General features: G+C 41.3%; 1 protein-coding gene across 3 annotated transcripts in view; it reads right to left on the bottom strand.

Annotated features, from left to right (window-relative positions):
* Positions 1-16594, bottom strand: part of OTULIN (OTU deubiquitinase with linear linkage specificity) — a 56953-nt gene that overhangs the window by 28389 nt on the left and 11970 nt on the right. For all 3 annotated transcript variants that reach the window (XR_004030406.1, XM_030813921.1, XM_003263171.3), the window contains exons 3-4: positions 5701-5795; positions 2861-3004 (exon numbers count right to left, since the gene is read on the bottom strand). Coding sequence is in view for 2 of the 3 variants with exons in the window: in XM_030813921.1 (XP_030669781.1) it covers positions 2861-3004; positions 5701-5795 (239 nt within the window). In the remaining variant the exon portion in view is untranslated. The remainder of the gene's footprint in view (positions 1-2860; positions 3005-5700; positions 5796-16594) is intronic.

Here is a 16594-nt window from a genome sequence, read left to right as displayed (position 1 = left end):
TTCACTGGCCCCTCAAACACAAAGCATGTGCTGAATTTGAATTTGTCATCCAATCATGTCTCAGACGTGATACCACAAAACGAACTGGGTAAAGCAAGTTTTCAAACTATGTTAAATTGCTGAGGGCTGGAACAGCAACACAAGGACAAGTCCTCTGGCTGGATGATAGCAAGGAAAGAACAAAGACATTCTTCAGCTAACATTCAGACCCAACGTTTAATAAACATAAATACCAAACCCACAGGCAGGTACACTGTGTTTTCTCTCTTTGACAGAGGCCTCTTGGCATTCAATTAAAGTTAGATGACAAAAACCAAACCAAGTGACCAACTAATTAAATTATGCTCCCAGAAAAATATAATAGCTGATACACAAAGAAAAGGAAAGAAACTGGAAAGAACACTTAAGAATTTTAAAACTATTTTCACATTACTCAAAGTCAGAAAAACCACCTTAAAACCCCATCACTCACACATGCAACACATTTTAACAGTGATTAGAGTTTGAATGTAATCTACCCAGACTATTTTTAATATGGCAGATAATGTTACCCAAATATATCCTGCTAGCAAAAAAAAGGGGCGGGGGAGACATTGTACCTAACTTTTTTAAAAGCAATTTTATACTTTAATTAATTAATTAGGACACTATTTACCCCAGATTCTCAGAAAGTAGAAAAATACAAATTTAGTGTCAAATAAGTCCATAAATCCAAATAGCTCCTTAAAGGTAAAGCCTCAAAAGGAAAATTTTGCCTAAAATTGAGGAGGATATTATATCACTATCTAGAAATATAGATTTGTAGATTAATATAATATAGCTACAGTTGTCAGCACAGCCTCCTGAGTAGCTAAGAACATAGGTACACACCACCACAATCTAGAAATTGTGTCATATACAGCTACAGTTGTCAAGCACAGAAGTTAAAACAAGACAAAGCAAAAACAGTGAAATCATTGTTTGCTTCTCTAGCTGGGTCTTATATCCAACCATAGGAATGCTTTTGCCGACTGACAAACAATTCTGAAATACTTAACTAATAAATGGCATCATTTACAAAAGAAAAAACAGCTTAGTATATCCATTTATCTTGCCTCTATATGAAAGAAAGAAGCTAATACTGAAAAATCTGCTTAAGATGGCATACATCTTTGCTTAGAAGAAAATATCTTTCCCAGATGTTGGTTTTGGTTTTCTTTTTAATAGACTCCCCAACATAAGGGGTCTCCTTATGTTGCCCAGGCTGGACTTGAACTCCTGGCTCAAGTGATCCTCCCACCCCAGCCTCCTGAGTAGCTAACACTACAGGCGCCACCACATTTGGCTCCAGATGTCATTTTGACAGTTGATATAGGTGTGCTGATTTTATGCTGGTGTATTAAACAATCACGGAACAGATGGGGAGTATCCTTCATCCATCAGTCCTGGTTTTGCCCTTCTGAGTGTGTGATCTCTCATCCACCTAAAAGACCTCTAGCTTAGTCAACAACAAGTTCCTCTAAAAGTCTTCTTTATTCTAGGAAAATATCCCAGTTCCTTCAATGGCTCCCAGAATGTGATGAAGCATCCTGGCCACATTTCCATCTGCTGAGGATACTTTATCAGGCACCGAGCTCGAGATGGTCTCTGACCAGCCCAGTTCAAGGTGGGGCTGTCACTGCCTAATTCTTAAAATCATTCCTTTTAAAACACAGCCAGGTTGGTCTTTTTGCTTAATATCAAAAAAAATAAAAATAAAAATAATAAAAATAAAATGCAGCTAGGGCTTTGTGATCATTGCTAGCCATCACATTTCACGCAGGCTCACAGTGGGCTTGCATAATTAAAATCCTAACATCTTTTTCTTTCTTTTCATAAATTGCTATACGGCCAATCTCCCACAGCTAGCATTTCTGGGTTTTGGATTTTTTAAATTTAAGCACAAGACTTTCAATTTTCTTCCAGTTAATGTCATATTGTCATTTCTTTCTTTTTTTTTTAATTTAAAAATATTTTGTTGGTAAAAAAATGCTAATGATCATCTGGGCCTTCAGCAAGTTGTAATCTTTTTGCTGGTGGAGGGTCTTGCTTCGATGTTGATGGCTGCTAACTGAGCAGGGTGGTAGCTGTTGAAGGTTGGGTGGCTGTGGCCATTTCTTTTTTTGCAATTCAATTTTTATTTTAGATACAGAAGGTACATGTGCAGATTTGTTACACGGGTATATTGCTGTCTCTGACCAATCATTCCTGACCAAAAAATCTTTCAGGATAGTCTATCACCCACCCGACTATGTGACTTTATCCATGTCAGGACATGCAGACACATGACTTTCCAGTGCATGTCTGCCATGTGGTACATTTAAAACGTTAAAGAGGGCCAGGCCTGGGACAGGCTGAGTCTCAGCTCCTCAGGAAGCCCCTCTCCATGTGACAGTAATCATCTCTCTTCTAGTGTTGCTGTTCTGCCACCTACTAAGCCAATCTTCACACTTAGCCAAAAGTACTAATTTATTGAATTATAGCTAAAAACCAAAGAAATGTGTATTCTAAAACCCTAGCCGGTTCTCAAATAGTAACATATACAGCCTACTTAAACACCAAAATTGAAATCGAACTGTTCCTAAGTGCGTTATACAAACATCTGCTCTCTAATTCAACTAAATTGTTCATATAAATTTTATCATTTTTCTCTTCTAGGAAACACCAGTTATTTTTGGTCACTTAACTATGTGAAATCATCCCAGCCGCACGAAACTGAATAAACGCACATGCTGACATCATACTGCAGACGATACTAGAAGGTAGCATGGACAGAAAGGGAAAGTTTTCTCACAAAAATTGTTTGAAACATTTTGGACTCAAACCTGCAGCAGCAGCGTACCAGCGTGAGCTCTGGGTCCTGCAGCCAGGGCGGCAGCCCCATAGCCTGGCTCATGGCCTGGAACAGTGTGGCCCTCAGTGCACAGTAATTATCACCACGGACTCGCCGTATAGAGGTGAACTTCTGAGACACCTCTTCATAGCCCTGGGAAAAGGTATGAAAGAATTCAAAATGGTCGTTACTGACTTGAGATAGCAGAGAAAGTTTCATTCCTGTGGAAAAAGCTTGGCCTGGGATCACTGGGAGGATGCCCAAAGTTGGAGTTTTATGTCCCTTTCTAGGCAATTGTTTTAAGACTTACTCACTGGCAAACAACATTTTGAAGGGTTTAATCTGTGTTTCAAATGACCCTAAACTCTTTTAAAAAAAAAAAAAAAAAGGCAAGAAAAAAGAGAGCTAAACTAAGTTTCTATTTTCCTACTAAAAAAATATAGAAAAACCCCAAGTTTCCAAAACACAAACAGGTGCGGGGGTGCTTTGTGTACGTGCATGTACATATAAAAGTCTATATGCCAGGAGATGGCTGAATAATTCTGTTAGGCTTCTTTTCTTTTTTTGAGATGCGGTTTCGCTCTTGTTGCCCAGGCTGGAGTGCAGTGGCGCAATCTCGGCTCACTGCAACCTCGGCCTCCTGGGTTCAAGCAATTCTCCTGCCTCAGCCTCCTGAGTAACTGGGATTACAGGTATGTGCCACCAAGCCCAGCTAATTTTTTGTATTTTTAGTAGCAACAGGATTTCATCGTGTTGGCCAGGCTGGTCTTGAACTCCTGACCTCAGATGATCCACCTGCCTCTGCCTCCCAAAGTGCAGGGATTACAGGCGTGAGCCACCACACCCTGCCTTCTTTTCTTTTTTTAAGTGAAGTGTCACTCTTGCTCAGTCTGGAAGTGAAACAAGGAAATGAAAATATTCAGTGACATGCTTGGGCACTCAAAAACACCCATCCAATGGACCATTCTGAAACGTACCCTGAAAAGACACCAAAAAATCCTAGTGAGTCTGGTCCCCCAGCAGGCATGATGCCTGGCTTCTCCAGCTAGACACATGCACAGTCCTTGAGACTGACTGAACTGCCCACCATCTCCCTGACCCTGGGTCGAGTCAGCCTCTTAACTCATCCAACTTTTCCTTGACAGTCACTCAAGACCCACTTCCTACCCTGCACTCACACAAAGAAAGAAGTGTTACCCTCATCGTGGAGTGGACACAATGCAGACCACCTCTGTCCCGTGTGTCCAGGTGCTAGAACCTCATTACTAGCTGTTTTCAAGGTTCAAGTCATAGGATGATGTTTTAAGTGAATATAAAAGTACTTTTTTTCCCCAATAACAACATTTTGAGGGTTGCATTTTTATTTAGTGGTCCAACCACTGTAACACCTAAGGTTCCATCAGGCAGAATCACATCTACTAATAATTATGTACTTCTTGCCTATGGTAAAACTCAATTACCCCAGAATACTTATGCAAATTCAACTGCAATTGTACCTTTCCAAATGCGTAAATTACTCACACTATTTCAGAATAACATTAAATCTGAATTTGTAGAAACTTACTTCCAAAAGAATATTTGAAACAAAAATAGACAATTACGCCAATAAGGACTAAAACACAACGAAGGTGAAAGCTGTTTTCAGGCATCTGAGATGCTCTAATTACTGCCATGGGTCCTGATGGGCTAGAGGTTGGAAAATCTACAAGTGACCAACAGCATATTTAGCAAAAATATAAATGTTCTTAACCTCTGGCAGGAACTAAGAACTCCAGATGTTTCATAATTGAGTTCTCTAACAAACGCCTAAAACACAAAGCATCTACATATCAGACTTGCAGAGAACTATCATCTGCTCTCAGAGCTTTACAAGTAGCAGCTAGATTTTTCTAAAGTCAGCCCATGGGCAGTTGAGGTACATGCTGAAAGATGAGCAATTATTTTCTACAAAAATGAGCTCTGAGGAAAAGACTAAATATTCAAATATTTAAAAATTTAAAATCCTAGCCAAAAAAATGTTAAAGATATTTCTATTAAATATGAGTCAGTATCTCTAATATATAAGAAGTGCATTCAAATTCATAAATAATCCCAAGAGAAAAATGAGCAAAAGATAAACCCACAGGTTTCAAGAGGTCATGGAGGCCTTAGGTTAAATCTGCTATTTGACTGTTTTTGAGCAATTCACATGGTTCACCCTACTGATAATACTGGATTTGGTATACATCTGAGGGTACAGCCCACAGGATCTGCTGCTTGATCAGCTGTGTGGTGTATGTAGGCCACGGTGTCTGAGCTGAGTAATGAACCGGCCCAAACAGCCACAGCAGGACCACATCATATGAATCTCCAATATCATCCCACAGCCTTGGAGACTATCTTGAAGGGAGCAGTTCCTGATTCCCCTGTGCAGGGAGTCCAAGAAAGTTCTAGGCCCCAGGACCAGAGGGTGTGTAAGCAAACCCAATGTGCTGTGGAAAGCAGGAGTGTGGAATCGGCCTGAAGCATCCCTGAGGCTCTTATTTTATAACACCAGACCAGCAAGGACATTCCCAAATGGCCCCAAGAGGACAACCAACGGCTGGCCCAACTCTGAACAGCAGAGTCATTTACGTGTTTTTCAAAGAAATTGCATCACTGAATAACTGATGCTGATTCTATATTAATATTGTGACTTAAAACAAAACCCTTATCTTTGGAGTCTATTTCCTTATCTCTAAAATTAGAACACCAATAATAACGTCTATAGCAGTCATTTTAACTAATGTCTAAAAATATCAAATGACATATTAAACAACTTATGATAGACTATTTGAAAGACCTGAAATATGTGCACCTCTGTGTCATACCTTTTTCATACATGTTGCTTTCTGTGTATTTCCCCTCCATTCTTTTTTGCAGTAGTCCATGATATCCATTTCAGGGGCTACACTTAATCTCGGTTCTGTTAAAGAATTTAAAAAAAAAAAAAGCAAATAATAAATCAAAGCATAATCAGAACACTGCTTCAGTTGGGGGTTACCCTTCACTCTTCATTTTCTTTCTTCACGTCAAAAAATCCAGAATTCAACCACTGCCTACCTGCTGGTCCAGACCACCATCACCTCACCCCTAGATAACCACGGGGGTCTCCCAATGGGTGTCCCTTGTCACCACACTCTCCAGACCATTCTCCACATGATAACTAGCCAGGATGATCCATCTAAATGTGATTCAGATGGTATCGATCACTCCTGGGCTCAGAGAGCTCCAGGGGCTCCTGCCTCATGGCCTTATTCCTCATATAGTCCCCCTCTCTGCCTCTCTGGTCTCTGCTCCTACCATTCCCCACACTGACTGGGCTCCAGCCCCAGCTACAGCCTCCCAATACTCGCCAACACACCTGGCTTGCTCTTCCCCGCACCTGCAGAGCTGGTCCCTCCCTCCATGCAGGCCTCTGCTCCAAGGTCAGCTGGCACCTTGTATCATAATATCATGCACACTTTTGTTCTCTATTCCTCTTATACCATTTGGGTTTTCTTCCTAGCACTCATCAACACCTGAAATATTTTTCTGTACCACTCACCCACCACCCCCCACACACACCCATACAAAAACACAGTAAAACACGAGCTCCTTGAGGGCAGGGACTTTGTTTTGTTTCTCAGTTGTGTTGTGTCCTCAGCATCTGGAGCTGCACTGACACACAGGTGGCTCATGAATACTTGTCTAATCAAATTACAGATGCGACAGTCTGAAGTATGAGAAAACACTTCTAACAATGAGTAATCAGTTTTTTATAACCATTATAAAAAGAAATAACATCTACTATAACAAAAATGACATTTATCTTAATGTATTTATGTCCTACCCTGATCCCAAAAAGCTAAAAGTAGTCGATAATAAACCAGAAACTAACAGAACTCTCCATGTTTGTTAATCCACGGACCTCACCTGACTCTAAAAATACAACTCACCAGCAGACAAATGTTACAGTGAAAAAAAAAAATGGCCTTTATATTTTCCCTAGTTTAATATATATGGTTTGGGGTTGATTTTGTGGTATGTGCATATACATGAACATGCACATATTAGCGTGTGTGTTTTAGGAAGAAAAGGAGGTAAATTCTCAGGCATATCTTGACTTCCTTTTTAAATTACTGAAGACATAGATGCTAGCAATGATTTTAGAATACAGAAGTACCTTACAACGTATTTACTCCTAAGCAAGTTGTACATAAAATAAAAATGTTTTATTCAACTAAATTCAACAAATATTTACTGAGTGTCTAAAATGTACCAAATATTGAGCTAGGAACTGGGGATGAAAGGTGATGAAGACAGGATTCTATCCGCAAGGGGCTTATGGACTGCTGGAGAAGAAAAGACAACAAGCACTTATAAACCAGGGTGTGACGGGTGCCAGGATGATTAGGAGCACAAAAGAGGCCCTAAATCCTCCTTGCAGTTTAGGTAAATTTTAAAAAAAAATTTTAAATAAACTCTTAAGAACTGCCGATTTTTAATAATCTCATTGTGAATTCTTTTACAAAGAAAAGTAACTTTTTACATAAAAGGGAAAATAATACATATACAGATAACATAGACATATTTATCTGTGGCATACATCAGGATTCACTTAAAAGTGAAGCAGACTCTTGAGGTATAACATACAGGGACCACAAAGACCAATGCTGCACAGCCAATCCTTCAAGAACCTTTATTTTTTTTAATTCAAGAAATTTTTTTTTGCATGTCTACTTAGTGGATGGAAGCATTCTCATGTAGGTGTCTTTCCATTCACCTGCTCAAAAAGGAAGAAATGTGAATGTCCAGAGTCAGGACACTTATTGGTCCACATTTTTCCTCCAGGTAGGGTTATGAGCCTGAACATAAAGCACATGCCCAGCTCAGAAAGGGCCTCCTGGGAAGGAAATCTACCTTCCTGCTCTCCTCCCTGCAGTCCTCATTCCTGTGCACACCAAGACAAGACTTGGCCTCCTGGACAAGGTGGGGCAAGCCCAGCACCCCATGACTAAGGGGAGGAGGCACAAGCCTCACACAGGCCAAGAGATCAAGCCACACGCCACAGTCAAGTGCTGAATCAGAGGCCTACGTAGGGTAGTGACGGTTGGGAAAATGGGTACTGGCACAGCTGGCAGCATCAAATACCTGAATTCCCATTCTGCTGTGGTCCTCTGAGGAGGACTCCGATGGCTATGACATGCCAGGTACCAGGCTAGCAGCTGGAGATGCAGGACAAGGCAGTACCTGACCTCGAGCAGCTTACGGAGTTCAAAAGCAACTTTCTTTAGTTGCAAACTACATAGACGCTGCTGTTTTCAAAAAAAGGACATTTCTAATGGCAAAAAAATAAAAAATAGAAAAATAGGGAAGTTGAAAACCAGAGTGGTAAGCCACAAGTTGAAATAACCAAGAGGCTTCATCTTTAACCACCACATGGGTGACAAAGAGAAGAATCAGACCCTCAGAAGGTGGGAAGTTAAAACTAAAACCCTTCCGGAAAGCAGGGACTCTCAAACAGGGTGGAATAGGACAGGAATCTCAATCTTTGTCTGTAATGGGCCAGACAGGAAATAAGTTAAGGCTTGGAGAGCCATAAGGTTTCTGTCACAGCTACTCAACTTTACTATGCACGAAAGCCACCATAGACAATATGTAAACTAATACGTTTCAAAAAATCTTTATCTACAAAACCAGGTGGCAAGTCAGATTTGGTGTGGAAACCATGGTTTGCTGACTCTCAGGCAAGGTGGAAAAAAATCTTTTCACTAACAGAGAGGATAAGAAAACTTTTTGCCTCAGCCTGGGCTCTGAGAGGGTAACAAATGTTATTTCAGGAAGGACAATGAACCCAGAAGGTCTGAGGTGATGTGAGAAGTGTAAAGGGATCCATTTCACTCTCAGACTAAAGCTAGGAGTTACAAGACCCACTATAAAGCTTGATTGCCTGTGTGGGGTACAATGCCAGACAGAAGAGAATCACAACCGAGAGCCTACAGGGTGAAGCACTGTCAGCAGTAACAAACACCAGCTGAATATGCACTTTCTTCTTAGGAATCTGACTAATGAGGACACTGCACCCTACATGAAATTCTGAACAACCACAGAGTAGAGACTGAGCATTCTTGAAGTTTCATGGAAGACTGGAACGGCACAGCCCCGCAACACATCACTACAAAGAATATCTCCTGTGGCTACCACAGTGAAGAGTTCACCAATTGCTTGAGGAGGGCTCAAAAAGTATTATAAAAACCACATTGTGTATCATTAGTTCCTAATCACACATGACAATGCTTTTGTTCACCAAAAACAGAAGCCAGTTCTCAAAACAAGAGCACAGACAAGGGTCTTCTAAGGTTCATGGAAAATGAGTTTTATGAAAACGCTATGGATGGATTTCAATTTTTTTTGCACCATAATAAACTCATACTAACTTGTTATAACATGTATGAACAGGATCTAGTCTAAAGCGCTAAGTAGGATAAGACATCAGCTTGAAAAGAGCCCCTATTAGAGCAACATGAGTTCTGCTAAAATTAAAGCAAGAAGAAACAAATTTATGGTGAAGTGTAGGTGAAAGAATGGTGAAATCACTTATGATTTATAAACAGTTTACAGGGACAGTGCCCCCAAAGAATCAGCAGCTTACAAATGGATAACTTATTTTCAGAAGGTACATGATGATGTTGAGGATGAAACCTGCAGCGTCAGACTATCCACACCAATTCAGGAGGAAAATATTAATCTTGTTTGTGCCCTAATTGAAGGGGACCGACAATAAACAGCAGAAACAATAGCCAACATCATAGACATCTCAACTGGTTCAACTTACACAATTCTGACCAAAAAATTACAGTTAAGCAAACTTTCTACTCCGTGCGTGTCAAAACCACTGTATCCAGATCAGCTGCTGATGAAGCAAAACTTTCAAGGGAAATTTTTAACAACTGGGATCAAGACCCCAAAGCATTTCTTCGAAGAATTCTAACAGGAGATGAAACATGGCTTCACCAGTATGATCCTGAAGACAAAGCACATTCCAAGCCATGGCCACCAAGAGGTGGAAGGGGTCCAGTCAAAACAAAAGCAGACTGGTCAAGATCAAAGGTCAGGGCAACAGTTTTTTAGGATGTTGAAGGCATTTTGCTTGTTGACTTTCTGAAGGGCCAAAGGACAATTAATATCTGAGAGTGTTTTGAGAAAGCAAAAGCTTTAGCAGAAAAATGCCAGAGAAAGCATCACGGAGAGTCCTTCTGCATCACAACAACGCTCCTGCTCCTTTCTCTCAAACAACGGCAAGAATTTCAATGAGAAATCATTAGGCATCCACCTTACAGTCCTGATCTGGCTCCTTCTGACTTCCTTTTGTTTCCTAATCTTAAGAAGCCTTTAAAGGACACACATTTTTCTTCAGCTTATAATGCAAAAAAGACTGCTGCATTCACATTGTTAAATTCCCAGGCCTGTCAGTTCTTTAGGGATGAGTTCAACAAATGGCTGGTATCATCATTTAAAAGTGGCTTGAAACTGATGGAGCTTATGTTGAGGAACAAGGTTTATATTTTTATCTTTTTTGTTTTTTTTGAGACAAGGTCTCACTGTTACCCAGGCTGGAGTGCAGTAATGCAATCACGGCTCACTACATCCTCAAACTCCCAGACTCAAGCGATCCTCCCACCTCCACCTCCTGAGTAGCTGGCACCACAAACGTACACCACCATGCCCGATTAATTTTTGTATTTTTTGTAGACACGAGGTCTCCTTGTTTGCCCAGGCTGGTCTCGAACTCCTGGACTCAAGCAATCTGCCTGCCTCGGCCTCCCCAAGTGCTGGGATTACAGGCATGATCCACCACACCCAGCCTTCTATCTTTTAATTCCACTTTTCCACAACCTTTTTGAAGTCTCCTTATACATTACACAGGTAATGAAAGAGAAAATGCCACTTGTGATTATTCACGGGGTATCCCAAAATCAGAGTATCCCTATGCAGCTCCTACATGAGGCCAGTCAGGGAACTAAGGATGTACATCACATGCAACCTTGGCAGCCAAGTCTCCACGGACCAGCGGAGAGGTCCAGCAGTAACACCTCACTCCAGCAACAATGGGTCCTGGTTGGGGTAAGATCAGGGAAGACAAGAAAAACACAGACATGAGGGGGTGGAGCCAAGATGGCCGAATAGGAACAGCTCCGGTCTACAGCTCCCAGCGTGAGCGACGCAGAAGACGGGTGATTTCTGCATTTCCATCTGAGGTACCGGATTCATCTCACTAGGGAGTGCCAGACAGTGGGTGCAGGACAGTGGGTTCAGCGCACCACACACAAACAAAAGCAGGGCAAGGCATTGCCTCATTCGGGAAGCTCAAGGGGTCAGGGAGTTCCCTTTCCTAGTCAAAGAAAGGGGTGACAGACAGCACCTGGAAAATCAGGTCACTCCCACCCTAATACTGCGCTTTTCCAATGGGCTTAAAAAACAGCACACCAGGAGATTATATCCCGCACCTGGCTCAGAGGGTCCTACACCCACAGAGTCTGGCTGATTGCTAGCACAGCAGTCTGAGATCAAACTGCAAGGCTGCAGCTAGGCTGGGGGAGGGGCACCTGCCATTGCCCATGCTTCCTTAGGTAAACAAAGCAGCCAGGAAGCTCGAACTGGGTGGAGCCCACCACAGCTCAAGGAGGCCTGCCTGCCTCTGTAGGCTCCACCTCTGGGGGCAGGGCACAGACAAACAAAAACTCAGCAGGAACCTCTGCAGACTTAAATGTCCCTGTCTGACAGCTTTGAAGAGAGTAGTGGTTCTCCCAGCACACAGCTGGAGATCTGAGAACGGGCAGACTGCCTCCTAAAGTGGGTCCCTGACCCCCGAGCAGCCTAACTGGGAGGCACTCCCCAGTAGGGACAGACTGACACCTCACTCGGCCAGGTACTCCTCTGAGACAAAACTTCCAGAGGAACTATCAGACAGCTGAATTTGCGGTCTCACGAAAATCCACTGTTCTGCAGCCACCGCTGCTGACACCCAGCCAAACACGGTCTGGAGTGGACCTCTAGCAAACTCCAACAGACCTGCAGCTGAGGGTCCTGTCTGTTAGACGGAAAACTAACAAACAGAAAGGACATCCACAACAAAAACCCAACTGTACATCACCATCATCAAAGACCAAAAGTAGATAAAACCACAAAGATGGGGGAAAAACAGAACAGAAAAACTGGAAACTCTAAAAAGCAGAGTGCCTCTCCTCCTCCAAAGGAACGCAGTTCCTCACCAGCAACGGAACAAAGCTGGATGGAGAATGACTTTGACGAGCTGAGAGAAGAAGGCTTCAGACGATCAAACTACTCCGAGCTACAGGAGGAAATTCAAACCAACGGCAAAGAAGTTAAAAACTGAAAAAAAATTAGACAAATGTATAACTAGAATAACCAATGCAGACAAGTGCTTAAAGGAGCTGATGGAGCTGAAAGCCAAGGCTCAAGAACTACGTGAAGAATGCAGAAGCCTCAGGAGCCGATGCGATCAACTGGAAGAAAGGGTATCAGTGATGGAAGATGAAATGAATGAAATGAAGCGAGAAGGGAAGTTTAGAGAAAAAAGAATAAAAAGAAATGAACAAAGCCTCCAAGAAATATGGGACTATGTGAAAAGACCAAATCTACGTCTGACTGGTGTATCTGAAAGTGACGGGGAGAATGGAACCAAGTTGGAAAACACTCTGCAGGATATTATCCAGGAGAACTTCCCCAGTCTAGCAAGGCAGGCCAACATTCAGATTCAGGAAATACAGAGAACGCCACAAAGATACTCCTTGAGAAGAGCAACTCCAAGACACATAATTGTCAGATTCACCAAAGTTGAAATGAAGGCAAAAATGTTAACGGCAGCCAGAGAGAAAGGTCGGGTTACCCACAAAGGGAAGCCCATCAGATTAACAGCAGATCTCTTGGCAGAAACTCTACAAGCCAGAAGAGAGTGGGGGCCAATATTCAACATTCTTAAAGAAAAGAATTTTCAACCCAGAATTTCACATCCAGCCAAACGAAGCTTCATAAGTGAAGGAGAAATAAAATACTTTACAGACAAGCAAATGCTGAGAGATTTTGTCACCACCAGGCCTGCCCTAAAAGAGCTCCTGAAGGAAGCACTAAACATGGAAAGGAACAACCGGTACCAGCCCCTGCAAAAACATGCCAAATTGTAAAGACCATCGAGGCTAGGAAGAAACTGCATCAACTAATGAGCAAAATAACCAACTAACATCATAATGACAGGATCACATTCACACATAACAATATTAACTTTAAATGTAAGTGGGCTAAATGCTCCAATTAAAAGACACAAACTGGCAAATTGGATAAAGAGTCAAGACCCATCAGTGTGCTGTATTCAGGAAACCCATCTCATGTGCAGAGACACACATAGGCTCAAAATAAAGGGATGGAGGAAGATCTACCAAGCAAATGGAAAACAAAAAAAGGCAGGGGTTGCAATCCTAGTCTCTGATAAAACAGACTTTAAACCAACAAAGATCAAAAGAGACAAAGAAGGCCATTACATAATGGTAAAGGGATCAATTCAACAAGAAGAGCTAACTATCCCAAATATATATGCACCCAACACAGGAGCACCCAGATTCATAAAGCAAGTCCTGAGTGACCTACAAAGAGACTTAAGACTCCCACACAATAATAATGGGAGACTTTAACACCCCACTGTCAACATTAGACAGATTAACGAGACAGAAAGTTAACAAGGATACCCAGGAATTGAACTCAGCTCTGCACAAAGTGGACCTAATAGACATCTACAGACCTCTCCACCCCAAATCAACAGAATATAATTTTTTTCAGCACCACACCACACCTATTCCAAAATTGACCACATAGTTGGAAGTAAAGCTCTCCTCAGCAAATGTAAAAGAACAGAAATTATAACAAACTGTCTCTCAGACCACAGTGCAATCAAACTAGAACTCAGGATTAAGAAACTCATTCAAAACCGCTCAACTACATGGAAACTGAACAACCTGCTCCTGAATGACTACTGGGTACATAAGGAAATGAAGGCAGAAATAAAGATGTTCTTTGAAACCAATGAGAACAAAGACACAACATACCAGAATCTCTGGGACACATTCAAAGCAGTGTGTAGAGGGAAATTTATAGCACTAAATGCCCACAAGAGAAAGCAAGAAAGGTCCAAAATTGACACCCTAACATCACAATTAAAAGAACTAGAAAAGCAAGAGCAAACACATTCAAAAGCTAGCAGAAGGCTAGAAATAACTAAAATCAGAGCAGAACTGAAGGAAATAGAGACACAAAAAACCCTTCAAAAAATTAATGAATCCAGGGGCTGGTTTTTTGAAAAGATCAACAAAATTGATAGACCGCTAGCAAGACTAATAAAGAAGAAAAGAGAGAAGAATCAAATAGACGCAATAAAAAATGATAAAGGGGATATCACCACCAATCCCACAGAAATACAATCTACCATCAGAGAATACTACAAACACCTCTATGCAAATAAACTAGAAAATCTAGAAGAAATGGATAAATTCCTCGACAAATACACCCTCCCAAGACTAAACCAGGAAGAAGTTGAATCTCTGAATAGACCAATAACAGGCTCTGAAATTGAGGCAATAATCAGTAGCTTACCAACCAAAAACAGTCCAGGACCAGATGGATTCACAGCCAAATTCTACCAGAGGTACAAGGAGGAATTGGTACCATTCCTTCTGAAACTATTCCAATCGATAGAAAAAGAGGGAATTCTCCCTAACTCATTTTATGAGGCCAGCATCGTCCTGATACCAAAGCCTGGCAGAGACATAACCAAAAAAGAGAATTTTAGACTAATATCCTTGACGAACATTGATGCAACAATCCTCAATAAAATACTGGCAAACCGAATCCAGCAGCACATCAAAAAGCTTATCCACCATGATCAAGTGGGCTTCATCCCTGGGATGCAAGGCTGGTTCAACATACGCAAATCAATAAATGTAATCCAGCATATAAACAGAACCAAAGACAAAAACCACATGTTTATCTCAATAGATGCAGAAAAGGCCTTTGACAAAATTCAACAACCCTTCATGCTAAAAACTCTCAATAAATTAGGTATTGATGGGACGTATCCCAAAACAATAAGAGCTATCTATGACAAACCCACAGCCAATATCATACTGAATGGGCAAAAACTGGAAGCATTCCCTTTGAAAACTGGCACAAGACAGGGATGCCCTCTCTCACCACTCCTATTCAACATAGTGTTGGAAGTTCTGGCCAGGGCAATTAGGCAGGAGAAGGAAATAAAGGGTATTCGATTAGGAAAAGAGGAAGTCAAATTGTCCCTGTTTGCAGATGACATGATTGTTATATCTAGAAAACCCCATTGTCTCAGCCCAAAATCTCCTTAAGCTGATAAGCAACTTCAGCAAAGTCTCAGGATACAAAATCAATGTAGAAAAATCACAAGCATTCTTATACACCAATAACAGACAAACAGAGAGCCAAATCATGAGTGAACTCCCATTCACAATTGCTTCAAAGAGAATAAAATACCTAGGAATTCAACTTACAAGGGACATGAAGGACCTTTTCAAGGAGAACTACAAACCACTGCTCAATGAAATAAAAGAGGATACAAACAAATGGAAGAACATTCCATGCTCATGGGTTGGAAGAATCAATATCGTGAAAATGGCCATACTGCTCAAGGTAATTTATAGATTCAGTGCCATCCCCATCAAGCTACCAATGACTTTCTTCACAGAATTGGCAAAAAGTACTTTAAAGTTCATATGGAACAAAAAAAGAGCCTGCATCGCCAAGTCAATCCTAAGCCAAAAGAACAAAGCTGGAGGCATCACACTACCTGACTTCAAACTACACTACAAGGCTACAGTAACCAAAACAGCATGGTCCTGGTACCAAAACAGAGACATAGATCAATGGAACAGAACAGAGGCCTCAGAAATGATGCCGCATATCTACAACTATCTGATCTTTGACAAACCTGACAAAAACAAGCAATGGGGAAAGGATTCCCTATTTAATAAATGGTGCTGGGAAAACTGGCTAGCCATATGTAGAAAGCTGAAACTGGATCCCTTCCTTACACCTTATACAAAAATTAATTCAAGATGGATTAAAGCTTACAATGTTAGACCTAAAACCATAAAAACCCTAGAAGAAAACCTAGGCAATACTATTCAGGACATAGGTGTGGGCAAGGACTTCATGTCTAAAACACCAAAAGCAATGGCAACAAAAGCCAAAATTGACAAATGGGATCTAATTAAACTAAAGAGCTTCTGCACAGCAAAAGAAACTATCATCAGAGTGAACAGGCAACCTACAAAATGGGAGAAAATTTTTGCAACCTACTCACCTGACAAAGCGCTAATATCCAGAATCTACAATGAACTCAAACAAATTTACAAGAAAAAAACAACCCCATCAAAAAATGGGTGAAGGACATGAACAGACATTTCTCAAAAGAAGACATTTATGCAGCCAAAAAACACACGAAAAAATGCTCATCATCACTGGCCATCAGAGAAATGCAAATCAAAACCACAATGAGATACCATCTCACACCAGTTAGAATGGCCATCATTAAAAAGTCAGGAAACAACAGGTGCTGGAGAGGATGTGGAGAAATAGGAACACTTTTACACTGTTGGTGGGACTGTAAACTAGTTCAACCATTGTGGAAGTCAGTGTGGTGAT

This window comes from Nomascus leucogenys, chromosome 6, assembly GCF_006542625.1.
Source record: "Nomascus leucogenys isolate Asia chromosome 6, Asia_NLE_v1, whole genome shotgun sequence".
NCBI lineage: Eukaryota > Metazoa > Chordata > Mammalia > Primates > Hylobatidae > Nomascus > Nomascus leucogenys.
The sequence above is the reverse complement of the archived record's forward strand: the minus strand, read 5'-3'. Positions and strand labels throughout refer to the sequence as shown.